The following is a 27416-nucleotide window of genomic DNA, read 5'->3' on the forward strand; positions in this document are numbered from 1 at the left end:
CACTGCTTCCTCTTCTTTTTCGTTTTCGCCTTCGGATGTGTAATGACTAATCAGTGTACGGGTGAGTACCGATTGATCGCCTTCGATATCGCATACCATCGTGAATCTGTTTAAGACAATCACTTGAAATAGGATTTTTAGGACGTTACTGACGGTCCAAACTATGTACGAGTGCAACGCGATCATGAACATATTTATTATATGCAATTAGAAAACTAACACTTCAGATATTCGCCTCTATAGTTACTGAAAAGGTGACAACGGCAGGACGTCTCTTTTGAACGCCCCGCCTCAGGCACGTACTCGTTGCTTTCTACCATGCGTTGACTACGCGTGCACGCTCGAGGCTCACAAAGTGCCGAAGCGTCATCAAAGGTAGGAAGCTAGCGCTAGAAGAGGGACAGCTGAAGTTTCTTCCTGCCGTTTTCATCCTCTCAGTGACTATCGCTGGCACACCCCAAATAGAAAAAATGTTTAACCGTCGTCGAGATATGTCGCCGGTACTGTTAGAATTCAGTCAACTGAATTCTGCCCCACACTATTTTCCGGAACATTTAGGGTGTGAGGTAAGTGGGATAGCTAACCCAAGACACAAACCTTGCCCATTATCCCTAACTTTGGAACACTTCGACATTTAGTAAGTATAACATTAACTAGCCACATCAGTGCATTCAGCGTAATTCGTCATCTTCTGTTAGTATTAAGGAAGAAAAACTTACCGGATTATGGAGATATGTGAGGAATAGGAAGCATGGGACTCCGATGGTCAATGGAAACGTAAGTTTTCGCACCTAACTGTTTGAATAGTAAATAATTGCAGAGAAAATATCACACTTAACTTGTGGTTTTTAACACCTTGAAAAACTGTCCTTGACGATGAGCAGGCATGCTCGACTATTTTCAATGTTGAGCAAGCTTATATTATACAAAAATTAGCAATTTTTATACTCTTGCGAGCAATGGTTAGTTTTTGTAGACCTACAGTTTTCTATTTTAGGGTCGATAACTGACTGATTTTATTATACAGCTTATATGAAGAACTGCTTCCTAGCGGTTTGCCAGGAAACCAAAATTATCAATTTAACTTTAAAAATCAGAATTAGCTGTTTCTGACAGTTCATTAAAACCAAATAGGGACGCGATTTTTACTGGTAGCTACAAAATAGTAAAATGCCTTAGAAGTGTGTAACTGCATTAGGTTTCTTTTCATTGAGCTCGGGAAATCCTGCACTCTTATAAAAAAGGTCAGTATAGTCCTCCCTAAAGGGAGGAACGCTCTTGATACATATGTTCCTTCAGAAAGGGAAAAACTTTCGTCCCTTAAGCAGGGGAGCAAAAGTTCCTCCGTCGACTGCATCTCATTATGGCGGCCGCGAATCGAGCAAATCGAGCTCGATAAGGCTTAACGAGAACACTAAGTCTATTGTACGGAACGAGAGGAGCAGCAAATAAAAACGTAACACGGGCTTTCCGCGAACCGTATTTATTTCCGAAGCCGGCTTCTCCCTGCAGGTAAAGAAACTTACGTTTCGAAAACATGCAGTCTTCTCATCGTCAGCACCGCGATGTTCAACGGAGACAACCGGCACCCAGTTCGCGCACTTTACGTCTTACTTTGCTATTCCTCGAGCCACAGTTCCTTCGTCAACCGTTGCGTCAACCGCACATCACGGAAGAGTGAAAACCATTCGCCCGCAAAACCAAAAGCCGCTCTCAAAAAAAAGCAAATCCGAAGCAACCTCTTGGCTTACCTCAGCACGGTAACACGAAATTATGGCGTAGCCGCGTAGCGTAAAAGGATGTTAAATCGCTTGCCACCAGATGGCAGTGTCAAGCAGAGTAATCGCAAGTAGCTAGGCTAGGTGGCGCCCCCCCCCCCCCCCCCCCAATTCATGTTTTTACAAAACAAAAATTTATTTTCTTACGCCACAATTGCGTTTCCTTTTCCTCGGGAACCTCTAACACATGTAGACACGTTACGCACACTACAAGCATCAGGTGAACATATATTGAGCGCATACACATGCATCGCACATACAAACATCAATACAACATCACACTAACTCGATCACTATTCCCGAGCTCTGCGTTTCCGTCGTTTACATTGGTCGTTTTGAACGTACGGAATTTTTCGGTGACTCCCTAAGCAATCAAAAATATTCCGAGCATGTTAATTTTTTTGCAGCAATGTCATACATCTGAGACTATTTTAATGGCTCAGGGGATGAATCTCTTATTAAAAAGAAAACGCTCGATCATGCCGTAATTATTTGAAAGCCAATAAATTGAGCCACTCCAATGTGGTTCCAAGCCATGAGTTTGTTTTCCCGCACGGCCCTTCGTAGCCAGTATTTCTATTGTAGTGTTTGTTTTTCTATTTGTGCTGTTCGCGCACGGCTGCAATTGCCGTCTTGAATTAATCTCTGTAGAGCGGATATTCACTCAGCTGGAAGTGATGCTTCACGGGCAGAGAAATCGCTTTTCGATCAACTTGAATGCAGTCAAAGCCGCGAATTGCGGCAGGTGTTAAGTGTACTGAGCTACGCCGTTGAGAGCTCAGAAACTTCTAGCGCTCATCCCAGCGCGCCACTTGGAGGGCAGTTTCTACACGAACCGTAGTATATTTAAACAGTAAAATAAAGGATAGCGTTTTTTTTTCTCGATTTTACCTGTTTTTTTTTTTGTTTTTTTTTTAATGCTAAACTTCCATTGTAAATATACGTACTTTCCGTCATAATTTCGTACTGTTCAGTATTTTCCCCAGAGCGCAATCGCTCTCGGGGACCGACAGTCAGATTGGCCACTACGATAGGAGCTTACCGTTCAGACCAGCGTTCCAACATGACTATCCACACGTCGATCGACTGTACCTAATCCCTCAATTGGTCTTAAACTCTTTAATGTAAAGCGGAATGTCATCCTGCGACACCCCGCCCCCTCCGATCACGGCCAGACCAGCGGCATCAATGCCCGACAGTTTACGTCATCTCATCTTGTTGTTACACCACTGATACGCGAACACACGGTCACATCGGTGATAATTCCAGTCTTCAGTTCCCAACCCACAACACTGCCATCACGATGTTGCTTACACGCAGAAATACAGAACCACGTTGACAATGTTGCTGACACGCAGATATACAGAATCACATTGAACGCCGGTTGGCACTTGTCGCGGGACAACAGAACCCAACTCTAGCACGGAAGGCACCCAGGCAGCCGGCAGGAAAACCTGCCTGCCTTGGACGCAGTTCCTGCGATTTCCATAACGTCGAAAACGTCGACACAGTTCCTCGTGGTTTCGCTACTGTAGTTCCGCGTGTGTCCCGCAAATCGGAGACGGCCGTCTTATTCAATGTATGTAGCGCTGCTGGCACTGCTCCGGAACTTCGCTGTTTCTAGCGGCTTCGTTTGCTCGTCTGATAAAATTAGTGGTAAAAACGTTAATGCAACCGAAATGTTCCGCACGTTTGGACTAGAAGACGGAATTACAGGCGACCTTCGCTGCCGCTGAAGCTCAATCAACTCAACATTAATTTATTAAACAACGTGTGCGATGAGGCTCTAAAAACGAAACCGAAAGAAGATGTGTCGGGAGGGCGAAAGCTTTCTCCCGTCTGCCTGGAGAAGGAGGAAAACGTCTCGTTCCTCCCTTCTTCTCGTGTCTGCTTGGGGGCGCGTCAGTAGAAGGGAGGAAGACGCCCCGTTGCTACCTTTTTCCTCCATTTTTTCTTAGAGTGTAACAAAAAAATTCGTTGCAGGGTGTACACTCTAAAAAAAAGGGTGTACCCCTTTACACCCCTTGTCCACATATACGATACACAAAAACTTCAGTTGATGACGGTATGATATATAGTATATTAAACACCTAAAGTACGTATCAAAGTCTACAAAAAAAAACAGCGGGTTTGCAGTAAATTTAAGAAAACCCCGATAACTATTTTTTGCAGTAAGTCACACTTACATTAGCCATTTTAATAAGTTCTACAACTCGGCTATCAAGTCGCTCGTCAAATGTGGTAGCATTGGTTCTACGTTCTATGTGACAAGGGCTGTAAGAATATCTTTTTGTGTGTGTCTGTGTTTACGTCGAAGTGTGGTAGTGTTGTTTGTCTTCTTTTAAGGCTATATTTCGTTGCTAAATTGGGACAAACCCTATAGCAAGTAACAAAGTACAATCTTTTGCCTGCTTCAAGTCTTTTCACATGACATTTCGTTGTACCCTAAAGATTCCTGCTAGCTTCTCTATCTCTCGCGAAACGTCACTTTTTCTTCTCCACGGGTGTCTCGCACGTAGAGTAGGTTCATACTCAGCAAGTTACCCCTTATGTTCAGCGATCTCCCCTTCGTTCTGCTCCTTCTCCTCGCGAAGCGTCGTGAAAATTGTGTCGCATGCAATGGGTGCCTCGTTTCGCGACCCTTGCAACTTCGCGATAGAAAGAAGAGGACGGCGCGTACCTCACTGCCCCGGTCACGCGCATGCATTTGATGTGACGACCAGAATGTAACATGGCCGGACGGGGGGAGTGTACAAACATGATTGGTAGCGCATTTAAAGCAAGGGTGAGTGAAATCTGTAACCTGGGATGGTTCGGAAAACACACGTTTCCGCCGCTGACGTTTTTGTACGCTCCATGACTCGAAAACAAAATATTCACGCACCCTACTTTTATTGTGTTGACAAAACAAAAAGTTCCTAAAATCTATAATTTGATGGCTATTTTTTGTCAAAATTAGAATTTATAGCTTTTCACACAGCCTAAATTGATAAATCATATATACGATAATATATCCACTGGTGAAGAGCTAGAATGCTTATGTTATAGACCTCTTAGGAAAGCGTATCTATATTCAATTGTGTTGTGAACTAGTGACATCTCTTTAAATAAAACGTTTGAAACTACGCTTCTGCCGTAAGCAAACCTGTTTATAAAGACTTGTTTCCACTGCCAATGGAAACGGCCACGAACAGAATTTTCAAGATCTGTCTACTATATTCCTTCACAGTTTCGCTCTGCCCTGTTACTATTAAAGTAATCCGTTCGTGGAAAAGACACCTCTGCTATGGATGTCGGGGACGTCAAGAATTTGATTGGAAAGCGTATACAATATTTACCCTAGCCATCAAAAAGAAGAAATAATCTACTTTTCCTTTGTATGTCTCCCCAGCAGTTTAACCTTTACTGACTTAGTCTTTAGTTACTCAACCTTTATGACCAAATCCGGGGTTACTGAAAGTACGGCTCACAACGATAAAGGGCCCACCCGTGAAATAAACTGTATGGTGATTCGAGTTAATAAAATATAAATGCAAACAATAAAAATATATATATAAGTTGCCATGTATGTGGACGTTTTGTAACTTAGATTTATATGTTGCATAGCAAGAATATCAAAGACCCTCAAATTGCTTTTGATGTCTTCGCTGAGCCGCATCAGATGCCATTTTTGTTGTTTGGCGGGAGACTCCATTTATGTTTTTTTCAATAGAGGTACTCCACTAGACACATCGAGGTATGAACTGGAGCATTTTGAAGATGCTAAAAACCGCGGCGAGGATGACTTCCATGAGAGATTTTGCGTTGGTCTGTACTCGGGTCACATTTGTTTTTGTATGGGACCCGAGTATTGCTTCACAGAAATCAGTTGGCCCTTTATATTTGGTGCGTTCCAAGGCAAATGATTGCCTTTGGGTTCGTCATTAGATGCCGACGTTAATCTGCGAGTAAGTGTAGGCATCATACTCAGGATTTAGAACTAGTCGTTTAGTAAAAACTGAAACGATAATCATGAAACATATTAAGTAGGACTTGTCAAACTATGTAACACGAAGATCCACTTGGACACCCAAAAGAAGACGCGTAGGAAAATTAATTTCTTTGACCAAAGCAGATATGAAGGTCAAGGTTGGCCTTAACACAAGCCGCGTGAAATAAAAAAAAAGTTTACTGTCGTCAAACATTATCGGAGATATCATAGCAAACTTAGGGAACTCCGCGCAGGTACTGGGGATAATTGCTTTCCGGGAATACTGGGCGATATTTCTATGCTGCTTCTTTAGAATAAGAAACCTCTCATGAGTCTCTGTTGCAAACGTCTATAGTAAAAATATTTTTTTTTTGGAAACTTGCCGTAGGGAAAGGTTCGTGAATGGGTTCTTTCATATTTACACACAAATTCTGCTTATGAGACGAAACTTATTATTTGAGCTTTTTTCCCTTTACATAGGATGATCTACTGTATATAATACATACCAGGATGGAAATCGCATCCCTACATATATTGTTAGTGTGGAGATTGCTGAGCACTTTTTATATTTAAATCCCCTCGACCGGAGTCAATTTGGAGTAGGTTCATCCCAAAAGTAAACTGAACACGAACGTATAAGAGTAAGGTTTGGCGCGATGTCACTGCCATTGGGTAAATTTGGATGATTTCCAATGGGCACCATTTGTTTTCCAAAAATGCAGTGGTATTTCGGAATGTAGTACTATGGTCTACAACACTTCACTAAAACACGTTAGTATGTCATACAAATTTAACTTTGAATTGATCCTCTAAAAACACTCACGTTTTTGTTGTTTTTTGTTACAGGGGAAACTGTGAATGGCTTTCTCGTTACTGAAGTTGAAAGTTGCACCAAAGCGTACAACAAAGTAAGTAATTATACTCTCACTTTAACAAGCCTAAATTTGACAAGCGATGAATCTAAGGCTTTATTGGGTAGTGAGCTAGTTGAATCTTGTTTTTGAAAATGAAGGGCGGAATAAATGGCAACAACAAATTACGATGTCTTCAGTGTCCTTGTTTTGTTCAATGGGATATAATTCTTAAAACAAATAGGTGTCCCATTTATTTATACTAATATTTTTTAAGGGGCGCTATCAGGAAGGATTGTGTTTTTTAAAGCGCTTGAGCTGAGCTAGTTGGTTCACATACTTCAGCTGGCCTTACCTGAAGGGTTCTGTTCCACTGCTGCTTTTTCCCCTCTCCGGCAGTTTGATACTTACCTAAACTTCATACTCGGTTTTTGCGCATCTGATCTCCATTTTTGTAAATGACATCCAAATTTTTATATCCATTGAACGAGTTCAAGGAATAATGATTAATTGATAACTATTTCCCAAAGTAACGCTCAGTATTCAGAATGGGTTACAAATTCTCACACTTTAGAAAAAAATTCAATTTTTAAGAAGTTTGTTGCTTAAACGTCTGCTATCACTCTAAAAAAAAAGGCCGTGCCTCTACTTTACCGCACAACACTCTGAGAGTCAGTCAGCGCAACTTACGGAGGCAGCTCAGCGAATGACGATGCCGAAACATATGTTTACACCGAAAAACCGCAGTCTAAGTTGTGACACTACTCAATGCAAGTGTGACGTTTTGCATTGCTTAATGTCACAGCTCGGACAAGGTGTTTTGGTCTGAACATATGTTTTGGCATCCTCATTCGCTGAGCTGCCTCCGTAAGTTGCGCTGATTGGCTCTCCAAGTGTTGTGCGGGAAAGTAGACGCCCGGGCTTTTTTTAGAGTGTAGGATACTCCAAACGGTATAATTCCTAAATTGTATGTATAATATTATTGGGCAATACAAAAATATAAAGCAAAATAAATCTTTATTTGGCTAATATTTCGTAAGGACTTTGAGTGTAAAGACAATATAAGGAGAGATCACACCAAAAACGCACGCTTCGGGTTGAAATGTATTGCTTGTTTTTAGACGCTGCTTGGGGACCACGTCGAACGTTGTGTATACATATGTGAAGGACTCCCTTTACGCACTGCCAAGGAGAAAAATGGAACACCTTGCAAGGTATATTTTACGGCTGGATGCGTGCTTAGCTATTAAGTAGCTTTATTGGCTTTCAAAAGGCTTTATATAAATTACAAGAATAATCGGAAGCGAGATGTACTTTCGGTTCAACAGACGTTAGGATAAATTATTCTTCTAGAATAAAAAATGCAGTGAATTTAATATGTTTTATTATTGTAGGGGTGTATTATGTTCCACTAATAATCTTATACATTATAGCCTCCAACTGACCTAGAAATGTTTCGCATACTCTTAGCATATTATGGCAGAACATGACGGCCCTGCACATGGGTGCGCGGTGAGCGATAAGCATACTTTTAATTAATTATAATACACAGCCAAAAAGGTTTCTCGTGAAATGTAATGCCCGACATCAAGGCACACGGACATGCTAAATATACATGGCTTGCACTGACGTCACATCGCACACTTTTCACCGCTATGAAAGCAAAAAAGAGGAGAGCAGCTTTTCTAGAAATTTTGAGTGACGGGTTAATCTTCTGGGAGGAGAAAAGCGCCGTCTGGGAAAATCTCGCAGGCAAAAAAGAGGGTCCTGGTAAAAGAGCAGATTCTTCTTCCTCTCTCTTTTGGTGGCCGTCAAAGCGTTCGTTCGATGACGTTATGTGCAAGCCATGTATTTTCTGTCAACCGCACTTGACATGTGTGCATTTCTGTAACAAATCAGGCCATGAAAACAAGATCAGCAGTATTTCACTACCGAGTCTAATAAGAACATACCGGGCGCTTAAAGAAGATTTAGGAAGGCATGATGGTGTTTCTAAATACGACGGTTTTTTAAAAGTGACAGCCAATTAACATTATTGAAAGAAAGAAAAAATCACGGGCATTTCAAACTTTTGAACATGCAAGATGTTGACATTAACCAATAGGTGGCATGCCATTCTTAATGGAAAGGGCAGCATATACAAAATGGACGGAGTCAACTTTCCGAGGGGGAAGGGGCCCGGTCAAGATGGTGACGACCGATGATGGTGTTCGCCCGATGGTAGTCCCCCGGGAAGTCGAATAAGAAAAAAAAAAAAACTAAAAGTTGTTCGATCCCGCTGGACACATTACGACGTTGGTAGGTTTACGGTGGCCAGTGTGGCCACGTTTATTTTCAAAACAAAACGACAAGTCAACGGTAATATACAAAACTTCCAAAATTAAAACCCAGTACTTTAGTCCCCAGTCTCAAGAGCCGAATTCCCCGAGAACCCTCTCGGCAGCCCTTTTCTAGCCTCGTAGATGCCTCCTTTCCCTCCAGAGATGGACCAATCACTTCAAATTTCACCACTCCCACGTGGTACACTGCCGTCCAATGGTCGGCGAGCTGTCATCCTGTCGCTGTAACCGTCAAACCTAAATTCCCTGTAGGGTTGTTCTCTGCAATTTTTCCAGTCTGACTGGCGCCAACCGCTAAGTTATTGCCTCGGGCAAAAAGCGACAATTTTACACTAAGCGGCGAAACTCTCTATATACAGGCACATTCGGCTAAAAGCCACAACCAGCTGCAAGAAGGGATCTGTCCGAGCGGACTACCGAAACCCGAAACGTTTCTTAACGACCGCGGTGAAGCCGCTCCCCACTCCCGGCCGCTCTGCCCCCGCAAATGCTCCCTCCAAAACGCCGACACTCACAAAGAAACCTAAAAAAAATAAAACGATGCCGACGCAACTGTAGAAAGATAGACTTTTCTAAAACAAACTTTACTTATTTCTAACAAAATCCTTCGTTACTTAACAGACGGGCTGTTGGCTGTTTGTACAGATGAAGAGCAGCGAGCAGGTCAATGGATGTTTGTGGTTGGTGGGCGCGAAACTTTAATAAATAAAGAGAATAATGATACCGCAATACGGAGCGTGCATTATCAACAGCGCCGTTAAAATGAAATATGTTGGATCAGCAACACTCCTTTCATGTGGCCAGAGAGTTGCTAATCAGCAATTGATGACAGTTCATTTTTAAAAATGTCGGCCCACTCATACTCTTCTCTCACAAATGCAAAGTTAAAGGCGAAAAAAAAAACTGACCAAAAGCGAAGAAGAATATTCGGAGTTGCAAAAAAGTCGATATCACGAACAGCACTCGTGTTGGGTCGGTGAACGACTGGTATATTTACTAGTAGTGCAAAACTATCGATAGTACTATCGATAGTATCGATAGTCACCAGAAATCTGACTATCGATAGTAAAAAAAACTGTCGATAGTACTCTCGGAGGTTTACTATTGATAGTTTTACGACACTAGTAGTTTGCGTCGCTCCCTCTCGTTTTTCTTGCTTTATTTCTTCAAATGGGAGACCCACAAGCCCAAGCACTTACATGTCTACTTTGGCTCAGCTTTCAGTGATGAGAAAGACGAGAGTTTGGGTGAAGAGAGGAGGAAGGAAGGCGAGCGGCGGTGCGGCAACCGTGTTCACTCTAGTGATGCAAAATTATCGATAGTACTATCAATAGCATCGATAGTCACCAGGAATCTGACACTTGATAACAAAAAAATTATCCATAGTACTATCCAGGGATGTGCAAAATACATGCAAATATGTATCGAAATACAAATACAAAATACTTCGTCAAAAATGTACTTAATTACAAATTTGGTTACATTTCTAAAAAAGCATTTAAGTACAAGATACAAAGACAACCAAAAGTGTTCGGTCTCCTCCAAATACTTTTCCAAATACATTCCCCAAAATTTGCGTCAGCGACTTCAGGTCACCTGCAACGGGTTTCTGGGTATCTCATTTTAATTTTGCATCGCACACTCGGGAGTTAGTGTGCGAGGCTCTAGTAGCGTAATAGAAATATAATCACAAAAAAAAATGTAATCAGCTTGGACGTAATAGGTGAAAAAAGTACAGAACTTCATGCAGCTTTTTTTGTCGATTACATTTTGGTGTAGACCGACAAAGAATCGAGACGACCAAGACGCGCAGCACTAGTCAGAGATTTTTTATTGTTTCAACTCGCACCAGTTACGAAAATCTGGACGACCCGCGCATTTAGAATGTTCCAGGCAAAAATATGGATGGAAATCAGGCTGGAAAACATTACAGTTGTCACAGGCACTTATTTAGCCAGTCTGCCTGTGAACGTCGATTTCGTCACTATTCTTGCCCTGGAGTAGCACCATAATCACAAAGTCACTACACGCTTGTGCTTGATTCAGAGACACTGCATTCGGTGCACAACGTAGTTTTCCTCCTGCTCTGGACAGTGTCTTTAAAATAAAGCCGGAGGAGAAAAAGAAAAAAGCCCCATGGCCAAATAAAGGATGGAGACTACATCTTACAACCACATGCACAAAAACAAGATGTATTTTCGCCCACAAAGTTGTATTTAATTATAATTGTATTTGAAATACCCACGTTTTAGTATTTAAATACACACGTCAGATACATTACCCAATTTGTAATTGAATACAAATGCAAAATACACAAAGTATTTGAAATACGTATTTCAAATACTTGTATTTGAACTACTGCACATCCCTGGTACTATCGATAGTTGACTATCGAAAAACTATCGATAATGCTATCGATAGTCGACTATCGATAGTTCTGCGACACTATCGATAGTCATCTTATCGATAGTTTTGCATCACTAATATCTACTACCCCAACATGGCGAAAACACGCCGCACGCTAGGCAGCCCCTGTAAAGTACAAAATGGATCCAAGCTCCCATAGTGTCTGTTGCAAAAATCCATAGTAAAAAATATTTGTAGAAACTTGCCTTAAGGAAAGTACGTGCATGGATTGCTACATATTAAGACACAAATTATTGTCATGAGACAAAACTTAATATTGCAGCGTTTACTTTTCTTTACACAGGATACATATACTGAAGATGGTACATGCCAGGATGGAAATTGCGTCCCTACATCTAGTTAAATGTCGGCAGTATGGTACAAAACATTTTCGCAGTGCATATAACGGTGAGTTACTTTCTCTATATACTATTGGTGCCTTTCCGTTTCTTGGTAATATTACTCATTGCTTGCTATTATTAGTCATTATGCATTTATTCGGTAGACGCAATGGTGTGGAGATTCTTGAGTTATAAAGCTCGTAAATATAAAAACAGGGAGCACTTCTTCTTTCTAGCTTTAAGGCTTAAAGTTAGTACCAAATACTATGTGGTGCATATATTGAGGAAGGTGACGACGAGGACGGGGCAGTGGCGGCACAACCATCTTCCGCCGGGATCCAAATGCTGACCCGGTCTCCATAAATCTATTATGTGTTTTATCATATTTTTCTCTCTTGTCTTTTCTGTTACAAAAACCATCATCGTAAAAATATTTATAATTTCAAATTGCCACCAAAAGGAACACACCGTTTCTTCTTTTTCCAGAAAGCGTCAACCATGGTACATTCCATTTCCGCTGCTCCTCAAACAACTTTTATACCCCGGCCTCGCCCGCTGAATTTACAAGAAAAGTTTCCCCGTGTGTTTAGCGTTATGTATTGATGGCAAAATTGTTTTGTTCGTTGAATGTGCCTATTGACTTGTACGGTATAAGTGCAATGTCATGTGAGTACAGGTGCTTGTGAGTTGTTTTGGGTTTTGTTCTACAATGATAGTAGTTCCTCACCAAAGGGTGTCGGGTTTCAGGACCTTGAAGAATGGCAACAAGAGCTTTCAGTCCTGGCGTTATCTTTTTTTTGTACCACCAAGAAAGAAAAATAAAAGCGTCATTATTATTATTATAAGAAATTCTGATGTGCCTTCATGTAAGCGGTCGTAACAAAACACTGTGTTTACAGTAAATATCAGGCGAACCTGAGCGCAATTTGATTTATTATCAAAATCTTAATCCACATAAATACACTCAGTGATGTTGGCAACGTAAGCACCCATCCTAATATATGCTGAAGGAAAATTACCAGTAATATTTTCGCGTTACATATAAGTAATCTGGATGATTATAATTCATTTTGAAGAACCAATATCGTTACGTCTTCGTGTGGCCTAATTTGTGTTTGGTAGGAGCCAGTGGCAAGCCGGTTTTATTTGGAGACTTTACAAGTACTTCCGTGGCATATGTCTATTGCCTCCCGTTAGGCTTGGGACTTCATAACAAAAACTTTAATAATGCAAACTGACCATAAACAGTACTGACATATCTTCTGCTCTATAAGGAACACATTTATTGTAAATCGTTAAGTTACGCTTTGTAGGCACACTTCGTGCTTATTTTGGAACTATGGCTGCGAAAATGCAATACATTCATTCTCAGTTTCTCTGTGCAGGTTACCACGACAGTAAGATTATTTGTGCATTGTCATTCGCAAACTTTGTTTCATAAATACCAAATATAGTTCTTGACTGCAATCTGTACCAAGAAGGGTAACTATACGAACCGTGCTCAATTATTCGAGCAAGTAAGTTATCAGCTAGCATCTTTGTTCGGTATTTAGATCACGACCTTATTAACAAATAAACCTAAAGTGACTATAAAAGAGTGTTCGCTACGTGTTTGGGGACGCGTACTTGATGACATTGGAGAAAATATTTAATGGCGAAACATGTGGACGCTTTGACTTTTTTCCGGAACGAAGAGATAAAAGCGCAACGCCGCTATCAGCGGATATGACGTTCGGCAGTACACCGACGTAGTTTCTAATAAACTTTTACGATGGTTTACCTAGACGATGGTGTCAGCCTAAATAGCCGTCTACCTAGGTGTTATCTTCTTGCCTCATCTTTCCAACAGCACTTGGAAACGGTGAGAAAGGAAATAATTTCTGACCATCCTTATCGGTCACAAAACAACCGGGCTCTAATCCCCAAAGTAGACGTCTTCGACGTAGGGTGACGAATGCGACAGAGGGGAAGTTCCGGTAAGTATTGACGGCAATAAGGGGAGAGAACCTTTATATTCACTGCACTGTCAGGCAGTTGGGAGTCTTAAGTCCGCCCACCGGGACACCAAGACCAGAACAGGATACAAACCACCAGTCAGCATGAGACTACACTTTAGTGCAGCCTTTCTGTGCAGCGTTGTCCTGACAGTACTCCAAGTAACCACAGGTATGTTTCTGAGGAACTTTTTTGCTATGGTCTAATCATTCGCAACTAAAAGATTACTAGTTCTTTCACAGACTCACGTATGGTTTCAATTAGGAATCAAACTATGTACGGCATGAGGCTTGGATTAATATTAAAAAAAAGGCCAATACTTCAACTCGGTCGAGTTGGTGGTTCGTGCTTACACTTCATAGCGCACAACAAACGACACACTTCAAAAATTTAACTCACACGAAGTTCATTCTCAAAAGTTCACTCACATTGCGCAGGGTGAGTGTTCTTTCTTTGTGTGAGTGAACTTTTAAAGTGTGTCTGTTCTTGTGCGCTGTGATGTGTAAGAATTAAGAAGTTCACCCAAACACGGCGTTAACAAACGAGAATTAAAATTTTGACGCACCAAAGTTCGTAGACGTTATATTCCGAAAAGATTCTTTTTGGGAGCCTTTTGCACATATTTTGTTTATTACTCTTAAAAATGCGCTGACATTACCTATGGGGAAAGCAAGTTTCCTTCAAAAAATAAAACCTGGAGTTTTCGCCTAACATTCCGAAACTAAGCACGTTTATTTAGTATCGACAAATAATTAGTACATGTATTCTCTTGGAAGGGATCATGTATGCTTGTTTTGAATTCGGTCTATACATTCTAAATGATATATAACGAAAAAAAATGGGTTAAAAGATTAAAACTCAATGTTTTCAAAATGTTTACTCTCAAGCGCACGGTAAGTGCCTTGAATTCACCTTTTTTAATCTCTCCGCACGTACCCACTAAGACATGAGGACGGCTTCGCAGAAACTCTCCATTCGTGAAGCCACCGAGAAGTGCACTCCAAAAAGCAGAGAGAACAAATGAGTAAAATTTCCTGTTGCTTGTGGTGTACTGTCTTTCCCGTCACACAAGTGGTTGCGGGGAGATCTCTGTAGCTCAGGCTTTTTAAGTTTGATGTTTATTCACTGAGCTGGCAGAATGTCAGATCTCAGCATCCAAAATATTCTGAAAATTAATCGATTCTTAATTATGCCACAAGTTCAAGAAACGTTGCACCACAACTGTGATTCAGGCTCACGCTTGAAAATTATAAGGGAACATTAAGACAAGCGTCGTTCATAACCGAGATACAAAATAGTCACTTAAAGACTAACCTACTATTTCACATGTCTTAAGTCAGAATATTGTACGTTTCGCAGCGATCTTAATCATCATGCTGCGATATCCACAACATAATATAAGCCGGTGTGCGAGATCCCAATTTGATCAACATAGTTGAAACTGCTTTTCGCAATCCACCCAATTCATCTTGGAAATCACTGATTCATTTAGAATCAGTGTATTTACTTTGAAATCAAGAATCAAACCTTCGTTGTAGGGCGCTGGGTGTAAATTACGAGAGGGCTTTTTCATCCACTCTTCCTTACATAGTAACCATTCCTGCAGCAAACGTAAAGTTGAAATTAAACTTAACTGGGACACTAGACAGCGCGTCTTTTTCCGCCGGGTGCTAGCCTGGCAGAAGCCGGTGGTTCCAATCGCTCACGTGGCGGCGACCCATCTCAAAGCTCCGGGAGCACGGTAGGTTCTCAGATTAAATGCTTAAAGAAAAACAGAAGCGGTTCTGTATTTGAGTAACAACACCTAAATCGTCTTCATTAGGCCTCCAGTATTACGATTTTCAAGAATATTTTTAAATTTGGTGTACGGAGGACGCAGAAAATCAGTTTTAAAGTACCGCTGAAGCCGCTGATTCTCGGAGCATTGCGTCATCAAAGGAGTTTTCCGAATCTCCGCTCTCGCGCATTTTCAGTGGCTATCAAAGCAGTGCACGCACGCTCTTGCTATTTTAAAAAATATCAGAAAAAGACGTCACGATTGGTGCTAGTGCGGGGGAACATACCTGGCAAGCATGCACCTGCATGTGCATGCCCACACGAGCGACACGCGCTTGGCGGCCGAATGATTATTTCATGACGTAAGGACAGGTTTTCGTGTTTTCCCGCGTTTTGTTACATCTGGGGGGAAAACAAATATGATATTCAAAATCATGCATGAAAATACTCTAGAATTACTTCGAACTCATTCTTTTTGAGAACCTCTTCAGTTTCCCTTTGAAGAAAATGACATGCACCCGCTTCTGTTTTTTCTTTTGTATCTTTATTCTGCATTTTGCATTACACAACTTATTAAACGACACACGCAAAAAAAAAAAAGGTACAATAAGACCGTTATGATCATCGTTTATTTTTCGGTCCACTCGTTACCTGACGCCATACCCGCCCAAGCTCGGAGTGTACCGTGCTGCCCCCCTCCCTCCCTTCCTCTTTCCCTGCGCTCTGAAATGGGCCTGGCGCGATGCCCCCCGGCTGCCTGCCTATAAAGCACCCCGTGGGAAGAAAAATGCTCGTTTGAGAGTTTCAGTTAAGTTTGATTGCGACTGTACTTATTTCTGAGGTGCCCTCTTGGATATATGAAGTAAATAAAGAGGGCCACGCTGCGAATTAACTCCTAGTATTCAGCCACCTTCAGTTTTTATCGAATATACAATATCGAACCAGGTTAGAACTTTTTTTAAATACTGAATCAGTGTAAATAATTTATTACCACCGAGAGGGTACAATCCCACAAGCTGTACGAGACTACAAACAGTATACTGCTTGATTATATAAAATGTCTAAATACTATCAATGAGGATAGTGGACGTAATGTTTATAAAGTGAGTTGAGAAAGGCTACATAGGGTTTCTTGAAATTATAAATAAACCGCGCAGTCTAATAAACTTGTGTCTCCTTAATATTGACCTCGTTAATATGGATACCCGGCTATTTTGGACAGAGTTTCCGGGGACAAACCGGCAAAATACGTGCGTTTTTGTCTCGTTAGTACGGACAACTCACGTTATGAACGATTTTGAAGAGAACGGAGGTGTCCATATTAACGAGACATAGCAGTAATCAGAACGACCGGCACTATAAAGTAGCAAGATGGAGAATACTAACAGAGCTGACGAAATTGTAAAAGAATAAAGGGTGTACTGCTACGGATAGAGCTATCCATAATTTAATATAACACTTTCTTAGACATTTTTATTACCGGTACTTAAGGCGTTATCAGTAATATTTTATTTATAGAAAATACGAGATAAAATCCTTATTACGTGGTTCCTAAATATCACGGGAGGGATGTATAATTTTCTTATTCAACCTCTGAAAAACAAAAACCGTCATGATATTAAGTTACCCACCCATTCTTATATTTAGTGCCCATATCCGTTTGGTTGTTCCTGGAGATTTTGGGAAATCCAATAAGTGACCGGACATTTGAAGCGAACATCTCAAAGCTGAACCATTTTTTTAAAGAAGAAAACCATAAACCTTAGCTTGAAAAGTTTTTAGAACTTCGCACACCATTAAAACAACGTAAGTCACAGGATGAAATGTGCGCAAAGAAATCACCATATATTTTCAAGCAAAACTCAGTTGTGATATTTGTGAGACACATTTTGTAGGGCCGCACATGGCGTCTTTCATAATGCACAACAAGTTTTGCATTTTCTCATATCCGCCTGACCTTCAAATCATTTTTAGACATACGTTTCAGCTCTTATATCTAACATTTCTTCATGTCAAATAGGCTGAATGCGCTGCTCTCAGTGCGCAAGCATTTTTACAGAGAAGGTGTGCGGAATCATTTTAGGTTAGTTTCTACCCTCGCCCTACTAATTAATTTTCCCTTTTCGATCCTTACGTTTACTATCTTAGTCTTTTATGACACGGCGCCGTTCAATCATAAACGAAAGAAATGCCTTGATTTATATAAGAGAATATGACGGATAGAAATACACAGATGGCGTTTCTTTTTTAATACAGTTTCCTCGGCTCCAGCCACGAAGTGCAAAAAGTCTACGAATCCTGGATTTGTGAGTATGCCTGTTATCAGAAATAAATTGGTTTGCATCGAACTGCACATCCAAATATAAAAACACTTTTATAACAGTTGAAAAAGATCAAGGTTTCTCTTTTAAAATGCTATGAAGCAACAAGATAATAATTGTTAGGTGGTAAACGTGAAAACTAGTAAAAAAAGCTATTTCCGGTTTTATGTGGTCTCTTGAAAAAATATTGTAGGGCTCATGATATTTACTTCTACACCTGTCCCCTGGATTCTTATTCAGCCTCAGAAGAAACTGAAACTTGGCTACTGATATTGTATAGTCGTGATTATGAGTTTGCTTGAAGTGCTCTCAAATATAAGCAGTAGATGACAATTTCCATCGCTGCGTAAGCTCATTCCTGTATAATGCCGGGAACTTCATTGTAACTAAGGCATTAAAATGACAATTGCAGTGTTTGTAATATTTTGTCCTAATAGTAGTATCAATTTGGAAGAAAACATTTTAAAGCTCAAGGTTTTTTTTTGTTTCTTTTAGTTATGAAGTTTACTTTTGCAAATTCCTTTATGGCGTGGGTGAAAAGTGGTTATGACACAAATATTTCTTACATGGTTAATAAATTCTTAGTTAAAAAACCGGAGTATTTTCGTAGTTACTGTGTTCATTGTTGAATTTTAAATCAATTAAATTAATTGTTTTTTGGATGCAAAGTGTTTAGAATTTTTCAAGATATATTATTACAAGTCGTACCACATTGAAGAGGTGAAGCTAGATTATATCTAAATTTTGTTTATGATAATACACTTAAGAAAAAAAATATTGCTTTTATCTTATTATTCTTCCTTGAACTTTGGCAAGAAACTGCTTTACAAGAATATCTAACATGTACGGGTACTATATGATTTTCGTCGTATGAATAACAAATAAATTAGCCGTTGATGGACCCTGATTTTAATTCTTCGGACGCTATTTACAGTTAATTTTAAGATCTCTGTACGATGTTGTGAAAATGTAGTAAAATAATTGCAGTAAAGAAACGTTGACATTCATTGAAAACAGATAGAGCCAAGCTTAATAGCACGTTAATAAAATCATCTCAGGCAACATGAACGTTACTCTGAAGTGTCGCTTATGGCACTATACTACGTTATTACTACGAATTCACTGCATTTTTTATTTTTCTGTTTGTTACAGTTTAAGTGGAAGTTGGCAGCTAACACGTGTCAATACCTCTGCGAGGGGTGGCCAACCCGATTTGAAAATGAAGACAATGGCACTCCGTGTGTGGTAAGTATTGCACCCTCTCGTGTACGTTGCTGTGGAGCTTCTGAAATATCCATGCACACTTGCGCATCAACATACGGACAAACTCCTTACCGATAACAAAGTCAATTGACGACTATATGCACAAATTCATTCATAGTTTATGCCTTTTTAGAGCATTTCAGTTTATGGGTTACACAAATATAAAAAACTGCAATATTGCCTCCTAAATAACTAAAAAAACATGCATTAATAGAGCCCCGTTTCTGTGAACCCTACTTGAAATAGATTGAAGACATTTAGAAACCAAGCATCAAATAATAACACTCAGGATTGATCTTCGAATTAAACGTGTCTTACAAATTTACGCATTGCGGGGTACTGTGTTTCTTAGACGACACTTGCACTAAGCGTCACATATAACTCAGCGATACCCCGCCGTTATGACAATATGTTAAACGTTATCTGTAAAAGTGTTTGGCGGATCTGGGCAGACGCCACGGTACACATTCTCATATTTCAAGATACATATGATCTGCACACGCCCATTTCGGCGCATAGATTATACGGAGTAATCACACTGCCACTTGGATTGTGTATAGCTCTATAGCTACTTCAGAACCTAAATCTAGGCGAAAACATAGCACAAACGTACCGTATCTTTATATTCGTATAATGTTTGAGCAGGCTTCCGGTCGCATGAAAGAAGTGAAGTCTCCTTATGTTAATTTCTCATTAAAAGAGTGTTACTGATAAACTACTGGGAATTACTGTATCTCCACCGCTATGTTTTGTCGGTTCTGAAACGACATTGATTATAAACGGTTGAGTTTTAATACTACATTTTTCTGTAAAAATCCAGCATTTAACAGCTTTAGGATTCCACAACAATTTTGGAGGGGCGACATTCCCGCATTCAAGACAGCGCTGTTGCAATTGGTTATAAATGAAAAAAAAGGTTAAGCATAAAAAAAATTCGGACGACGCCAAACAGGCGTGCCCTTCCACGAGTTACATGGACAGTCGTATTTCCTTTTTTTTCATTTCTACACTTAACCTCTTGATTAACCAACAATCTCAATATGGGACGTGTAACTTGAAGAAATTATAGTATGATAAACAGACAAATAGCATGTTTTGATTTAACAAGGACCATGAAAACGTGTATTTGAGCTAACCTCATTATAAAACTATGCCTGCACAGTGGGTGTTTTTTCTATATAAAATACCATATAAAATTGTAAATCCGGGTATTTGATATAATACTGTTATATGTTTGCAGGTACTCCCTTAGAAACAATCACTGAACCTTTCGTGGAATTTATTGACAGGATGTGTAAACGGCACAAGTCATAAACAATAGGGCCTTTAACTGATATCTCTGTCACTCAGTGCGTTCGGTTCTGAGGCACTAAGTGTTGGAATTTACGAGTCCAGTGCCTCGAGTAACCACGATAACAAACACGCTGTTTGGCGAAGGCCCGTGCCAACTTTTTGCTTGCTTACACCGCCGCCCGTGGAAGACCAAGAACAATGCATTTGCACCTGAACCTGCTACTACAAAGAGCCAAACGCGATGAACAAAACACCTGCGCGCTTTCTTTTTGCAATAACAGTTTAAGTGAATGAACCGTCACATAGGGTCAATCGCGGGTTACACTAACAATATATATATATATATATATATATATATATATATATATATATATCTATATATATATATATATATATATATATGGGCATGGTGGTATAGGAGCCAAGGGGCTGGAGGCGTATATATAACGAAGTGAAAAAATCACGATGAGAAACAACAAACAGCGGAAGTTTAATCGACAGTTTGCCGAGAGACTCGGCTTCGTCAGGAGATGACTTACAAGTGAGGGCATATCGCCTCGGCAAAAATGATCAGAACTAAAAAAAAACACGAAAAAACACGTGACAACACAATTGAAAAAAAAGGTGTAGGGAACGTACGCGTTCTCACATAGCAAACATCTCGGCGAAACTGTCGGTTAAACTTCCACTGTTTGTTGTTTCTCATCGTAAGTTTTTCACTTCGTTATATATATATATATATATATATATATATATATATATATATATATATATATATATATATAAATGGAACTGCAACAGATATGATTCACGAACGGAAACGTAAACACCACATCGGCTAAGATGTTTTTATCAGATCAGAAGGTGCGTCCTTTAACCTTGCTCAAGGATAATTCATTATTTCATAAGTGTGGCTGTTCAGTTGGTCGCTTAACCTACCAATTAATCAATTAATTTTTTAAACCCGATTATTTTTAACCGGTTAGTAGGTTCATTTTTGACGAACCAAAAGAAGGTAAACATTAAATGCTTTCACCACGCGAACATGGACGAGTACACCTATATGAAGAGAAAATATCAAGTGAACTTTTTACCTAAGTAAACTGTAAGGGCGACATTTTAACTCCAGCCAAGTGCAGAAACTTACACGTGTCTGGGCCACAAAAATATTATGCATGGAAATGAACGAGACCGATGATCAACTTAATTGATCGAATAAAGGGTGGCGATTATTCGGGTTAAAGTTTTAATCAATGTCGAGCCCCGTATATATGCGATAAAATATCAAAATATTTTAAAAACATTTTTGTAAGCACTAGCATGCATATTTCATTGCACACCTGACTGTTCTAGTTTTATGGCTGGGTCTTAGTACTCACACAAGTTTCACGATGGTGCCGTTCTCGAACGCTACAATGGTCGCAATCTTGGCTACCGTGAACACCAATGTTTACATTATTCGCTAGTAAAAAAGTGACATTAATATAAACAAAACCTTCCGCGAATACCACGTGAAAACGCAGATAAGTCAAAAATAAAAAAAAATAAAGCAATTAAAAGAGAAGCCTAAAAGAATTAAATCTAAACATGCATTTCATATAAAATATAATATAACGTGGATGCGTTTCTAGTCATAAGATATAATGCCGAGAAACTGGAATATATATCCAATCTACGAGTTATATTAACAACACTGAAAAAGGGTGTCCAAAAACAAAGCGAGAGTAGCAGAAAACGGTCCCGCTGTCCGATTTCGGTCACCACGAGAGCAAGGGGGAGTGATTTGCATATCGCGAAGCGAGCGAAGATAGCGTTCCCAGACGGTTCGTCTACTAACGCAAGCGAAGAATGCCTCTTTTTTGCCACAGAGAATCATTCGCAGACACAATTTAAACAAGTGAACACCGTAGGTCGTCTTCTAATAGACCGAAAAAAAAAGTTGATCGTCTGCTACGAACAGAACACCGCGGTGAAGTGAGATCGGACGCAATTTTAAATTGTGACTGTCTGCAATTTTCCGTTGGAAGCCGCTGACAACTCGCACTTTATTAGCAAATCCAAAGTTGTTCCTGCCGTACACAAGCTAACATCAACCGGTGGATGAAGGAGTACTAAATAAAATAACATCAAAGGCAGTGAGACCTTTTTCGCTATTTCATTGTTGGTGAGAAGTTCTCACCAAAATATTTTTCGATTATGAACTTCCGAAGAAGTTAAAAATCTCTCATTTCTTAATTACCTGCACGCTGTGGCGCCACGTCGAATTAGCAGTCGAGAACTTTCTTAACATCAGTTTTACTGAAATCGGACCACTCGTTTCTACTGCACAAAATGTCGCCAGCCGATTATATCTTGAGGAGAACGCCTCTGTGCATCTGTACTTGTTTCGGACTTACAAGTATAGACGGTACAGTGCAAGATCTACAATCAATGCCGAACTGAAGTGGAGAGAGGGAAGCAGAAAGCTCGTGCAGTCTCTTCTTCGCGTAATGACGTCAAACTTCTACCGATTGATTCTTATAAAAGTTCGTAAATCTTTTGTGTATCTGTACCGGATTATATTCCTCAAAGCTTATTTAGGATGTTTACATCTGTATCCAATTTGAATAAGCATGATAACACACACGGTGAACCTCGAATAGAGAAGGATTGGTTTAAAAAGTATACTCTGCAATTTGGTCACACGGAAACGGCGTCAAAACGGAAGGGAATATTTGTTTATCGAGGTGTAATACTGGCAGCCTGAAAGAGGCACCAGGGAGAAGAAAATTTCAGAAAAAAATATAGTGAATGCAATTTTTACAATTCATAGCCACGCAAATTTGTTTGCATTTTCATATTAAATATTTGAGGGAGTGGGAGTCAGAATTTAAAAAAAAAACACATAAAGATCACGTTTTTCTTTCTTTCTTTTTTTTTACCTTACCAGAGAATAACTTGAGCTCATTGAAAACTTACGCTAGATTCCTGCTGTCCACCTGCAGGGCCTAAAAGGATCCTTTTTTTCAGCTGGCATGCTACTTGGAGTGTTTAAAACTTGGCGCCCGATTAAATTTAGAGTAATAACCATGTTTTGAACAACTCTGTTCCTAATCTCAGCAGCTATAGCTATAAATATAATGTAGAAAATTATTATTTTTGAGTGCTATAAATTGAACAGAAAGTGTACACCTGTTTGTTGTAAAATAACTTTACAAATAGAATTCAAGAGGGGCGTTTTTAGGCGCATAAAAAGGCGCACCTACCGATTCCTTCTGAAAGTAGAGAATTATGTAAAGTCCTACCCTAAATACTTGGCTTATTTTCTCACTATTTGACATGTGTTCATTTGAATGCACCGACATTTCTCTTCGCATATTCAGAAAATGATCTTCCCTGGAGAGTGTCTCAACGGAAAATGCCTAAGGCTTGTGCCTACTCTACCACCAACAACGACGGAGGTAGCAACCACAACGAAAACTCCAAGTACTACAGAAGCCGCAACTATTGCGCCCGCTCCCGAAGCAAAACTGGCAGACGATGGCCTCTGCCCATGTTCGCCCGATACAGAGAGCGATGCACCTCCCGGATCAGCGGGGCCAGCACCTTCAAGTGAGGGTGGAGAAGCGAGTCCCAAAGTTGCACCGGAAGCGCCTGAAAATGCCGCAGAGGCACCAGCAAAAACACCAGCCGAAGCGCCAGCGGCTCCAGCCGCAGCTGCACCAGGTGCCGCACCAGACACCGCACCAGCAGCACCAGCAGCACCAGCAGCACCAGCAGCACCAGCAGCACCCGCAGCACCAGCAGATGAACTAGCGGACGCTCCAGCAGAAGCCGAAACAGCCGCACAGGCATCGGCAGCAGCGCCAGCATCAGCAGAAGTACCATCTGAAACTCCAGCTAAAGCACCACCGGCAGTAGCAGCAGCAGCACCAGAAGAGGCACCAGTAGAACCAGCAGTACCAGAAGCAGCTCCAAAAGACTCGAAAGCAGAAGCACCAGCAGCGGAATCAGCAGCAGCACCCGCAGCAGCACCTGAAGAAGCCGCAGCACAACCCGCAGGAACGCCTGAACAAACCCCCGCGGCGGCACAAGAGGAACCCAAAAATGAGCCGGCAAAGTCACCAGCAGAAGAACCAAAAGAAGACGCAGTCCCAGAGCCAGCCGCAGCACAATCAGAGAAAGCAGCAGGGGCATCACCAGCGACACCAGCGGAGGCGTCTTCAGCTGATGCACCCGCAAAGGCGCCAGAAAATGCACCAACAGCAGCCGAATCAAAAACTCCAGAACCCGCTTCACCCGAGGCACCAGTGGACGCTCCAGTCGCAGCTCCAGCAGAGCCACCGGCAGACAAAACTGCTGAGAAACCAGCCGACACGTCTGGAGACGCACCTCCCGATTCGGCAGCTGTTGCGTCATCAGAGCCATCTGCGGAGCAAGCTTCAGCGGATAAACCAGTCGAGAAGCAAGCCAGCTCTGCAGCGGTTTCGCCAGGCAATCCAGCGGCTGATGCAACCGGCGAGGCACCAGCCGACGCAGCAGTAAAAATATCCGTAGATGCTGAAGCTAATGCTGCCACAAAGGAACCAGTGAAGCCAGCTGCCGAGGCATCTGGGGCTCCAGCGGAAGCCCAAGGTGAAGGAGAGGCGGAAGCTCCAGTTGAATCGGCTGCGGATGCGCCAAAAGACGCTGCAGCGGATGCACAAGCGGACGCGTCAGCTGATTCTGCAGTGAAAGTACCCGCAGAAGCACCAGTTGACGCGGCTGCAGAGTCGCCAGCTGAAGAAGCGGCTGAAACTCCTGCTGAAGCCGCGGCGGATGCTCCATCCGACGTAGCCGCGGACGCATTGTCTGATTCCACAGCTGAGACACCTGCGGAAGCTCCAGCCAATAAAGATACAGACACTTCAGCTGATCCCGCTCCTGAGGCCCCGATTGAAGCAGCCGCCAATGTTCCAGTCGACGCAACTGAAGACTCAAAAGCGGATACCCCCAAGGGAGCTTCAGACGGAGCAGCAGCTAAAGAAGCTGACGCGCCAGCTGAAGCAGCTGAGGTTGTGTCAGCCGACACAGCGGTCGACGCGCCTGCAGATGCAGCAGTTGACTCGCCTGCAAAGGCACCAGCAGAACAACCAGCTGGAGGAGAAGCTGTAGAACCAAGCGGCGATGAAAAAAACTCTGAAGCCGGTGCAGACGCATCCAGCGCAAAAACAACTCCTGAAGGAGCTAAAGATGAGGCCGACACAGACGTCGCAGGGGAGGAAGTATCAAAGCCAGCAGCGGTTGTAAAGGTTACTCCTGAATGAACTGGGATTAAAGTTCCAAAGTAGATAACACGCAATATTTGATCAAATTGCAATCATGAACCATTTATATTATAGCTTTCCCTTTTAATTCATAAATGAATTTTATTAATTACATTTTGAAGCGTGGTTACAACGAAATCGATTCGGTATGTGTAAGTCAACAGTGATTCTAATTCATTCCTCTAAATTAACAATTCCAATGCACACATAAAGAAGTTGTTGATGAAATCACTTAATATTTCAGGATTTGAGAAACATTATACAGAAATAAAACCCAGTTTTTATGTAGTAGCGTATGGCATTTATTTCACATATCAAAATTCCTTGAATGCATGTTTTAGTAATTAAAATAAATGTTTTATTTCTAACTACATCGGTGTTCTACGTACAGAACGAAAGTGCTCGTGAACACATGAATTAAGACACCTGACATAACTACCGCAAGAAGAAAGACTTACGTTTTTGAATGTGCAGTATTTCTCTGTGTAGGCAACGACGGCCCTAATAATGTGCCGGTAAAACAATTGAAGTGCATAGATGAGACTTTTTAATAACTTTTCCACGACAAAATAAAAAGCGTGCAATATTTACGCCATTAGACCCAACTTAGGGGGGGGGGGGGTTACGACCCGCTCTAAGCCTCGCCCAAATATTAGTGACCCCGCCCATTACTACTGAATTGTTCGCCTGGACGCTCGACCGAACACGCGTGCAAGCATAGTACCTCCCTTTCGCGACAACCGATGCCTCCCTTTCGCGACAAAACTCTAGCGTCCGACACCACCTGCTAGTCGTGTGCGGAACACGCACGACAGCCTCCAGCAACGTCGGCTATTCCACCACCGTCTATCGTCGTCTGCAATGCTCATTAGACACGAGCATGATAGCTGCGCTCCGGCGCCCGTTTACGCCTTCGTCTGTCTGCTATTCCGCTCCCATCTAAAATCTTCTGCAACGCTCGCAAGACGCGAGCATGAAAGAGCCGTTCTAGCGTTCCATCGTTCACGAGCCACGGTATAATACAAGCCTCTGTCAGCGACTGTCGATGTGCAGAAAAAAGCGACTGAGAGAGCTAAATACGATGAACAAAATAAGTATGCAGTCCTTCCTGCGTTTCTGTTCTTCATTTTTATTTTTCGCTACGTAACTATGAGTAAGGTGGGTGGCCGCGTCATGACGGACAATTAAAACACGACTTCAAAATATGCGCTTTGATGAGCAAGGGGCACTAAACTTGAGAGCTACTTGCCTTTCGATGCGAGTCGAACGCCCGATTGCCTATTGCTAAATGGTTCGCATCTTCTTACCTCTTTAGGTACCTGCTCGGTATTATGCCATGTTTGCAATCACGACCGTTGCGGAATTCATCGAGCTGTGGGGTCCCTTTTACGAGAACTAACACCTTTATTCAGCATCAACACCCGCAAACAAACACATCAAGCCAGATCAAGCAACATAGTTGACGTAAGACGTTAGACTTAGGCCAGTTCCGCGAGAAAACAAGCACCCGCACAGCTTTTCCGAAGGCGTGCACTTGCGACTGCCGTTCGCTGCAAACTATGTCATTTGAGGACATCTTCCTTTAAAGGGAAGCTGAAGAGCTTTTCGAAAAAAATGAGTTAATGGTTGATTCTGACGTGTTTGTGCCTGCTGAGTCCAAATATCACAACCATTTGACCCAAAATAATCCTTAAACGCGAAAAAAAGCGAAGAAATCAGAAGCGATCGCCGCAGCGGCACGCCATTGGCTAGCCACGCGTGACGCGCCGCTACGTCATAAAAGGACCATCTCGATTCT

General features: G+C 41.5%; 1 protein-coding gene across 1 annotated transcript; it reads left to right on the forward strand.

The window, feature by feature from the left end:
- Positions 1-13456: 13456 nt before the first annotated feature.
- Positions 13457-25739, forward strand: LOC115311580 (serine-aspartate repeat-containing protein I). Its single transcript, XM_042290169.1, has 5 exons — positions 13457-13546; positions 13716-13851; positions 17713-17762; positions 18930-19022; positions 23696-25739. Exons 1-5 carry the CDS (start codon positions 13457-13459, stop codon positions 25616-25618), a joined length of 2292 nt encoding a protein of 763 aa, XP_042146103.1. The 3' UTR covers positions 25619-25739.
- The last annotated feature ends 1677 nt before the right edge of the window (positions 25740-27416 follow it).

Source organism: Ixodes scapularis, unplaced genomic scaffold (assembly GCF_016920785.2).
Source record: "Ixodes scapularis isolate PalLabHiFi unplaced genomic scaffold, ASM1692078v2 PGA_scaffold1__304_contigs__length_218370807, whole genome shotgun sequence".
In the NCBI taxonomy this organism is placed as follows: Eukaryota; Metazoa; Arthropoda; class Arachnida; order Ixodida; family Ixodidae; genus Ixodes; species Ixodes scapularis.

Coding starts and splice junctions, on each gene's coding strand:
- LOC115311580 (XM_042290169.1), top strand. CDS start 13,457: ATGGTTTACCTAGACGATGGTGTCAGCCTAAATAGCCGTCTACCTAGG. Junction 13,852..17,712: donor AGTACTCCAAGTAACCACAG/GTATGTTTCTGA, acceptor TTTTTAATACAG/TTTCCTCGGCTCCAGCCACG. Junction 19,023..23,695: donor ACAATGGCACTCCGTGTGTG/GTAAGTATTGCA, acceptor TCGCATATTCAG/AAAATGATCTTCCCTGGAGA.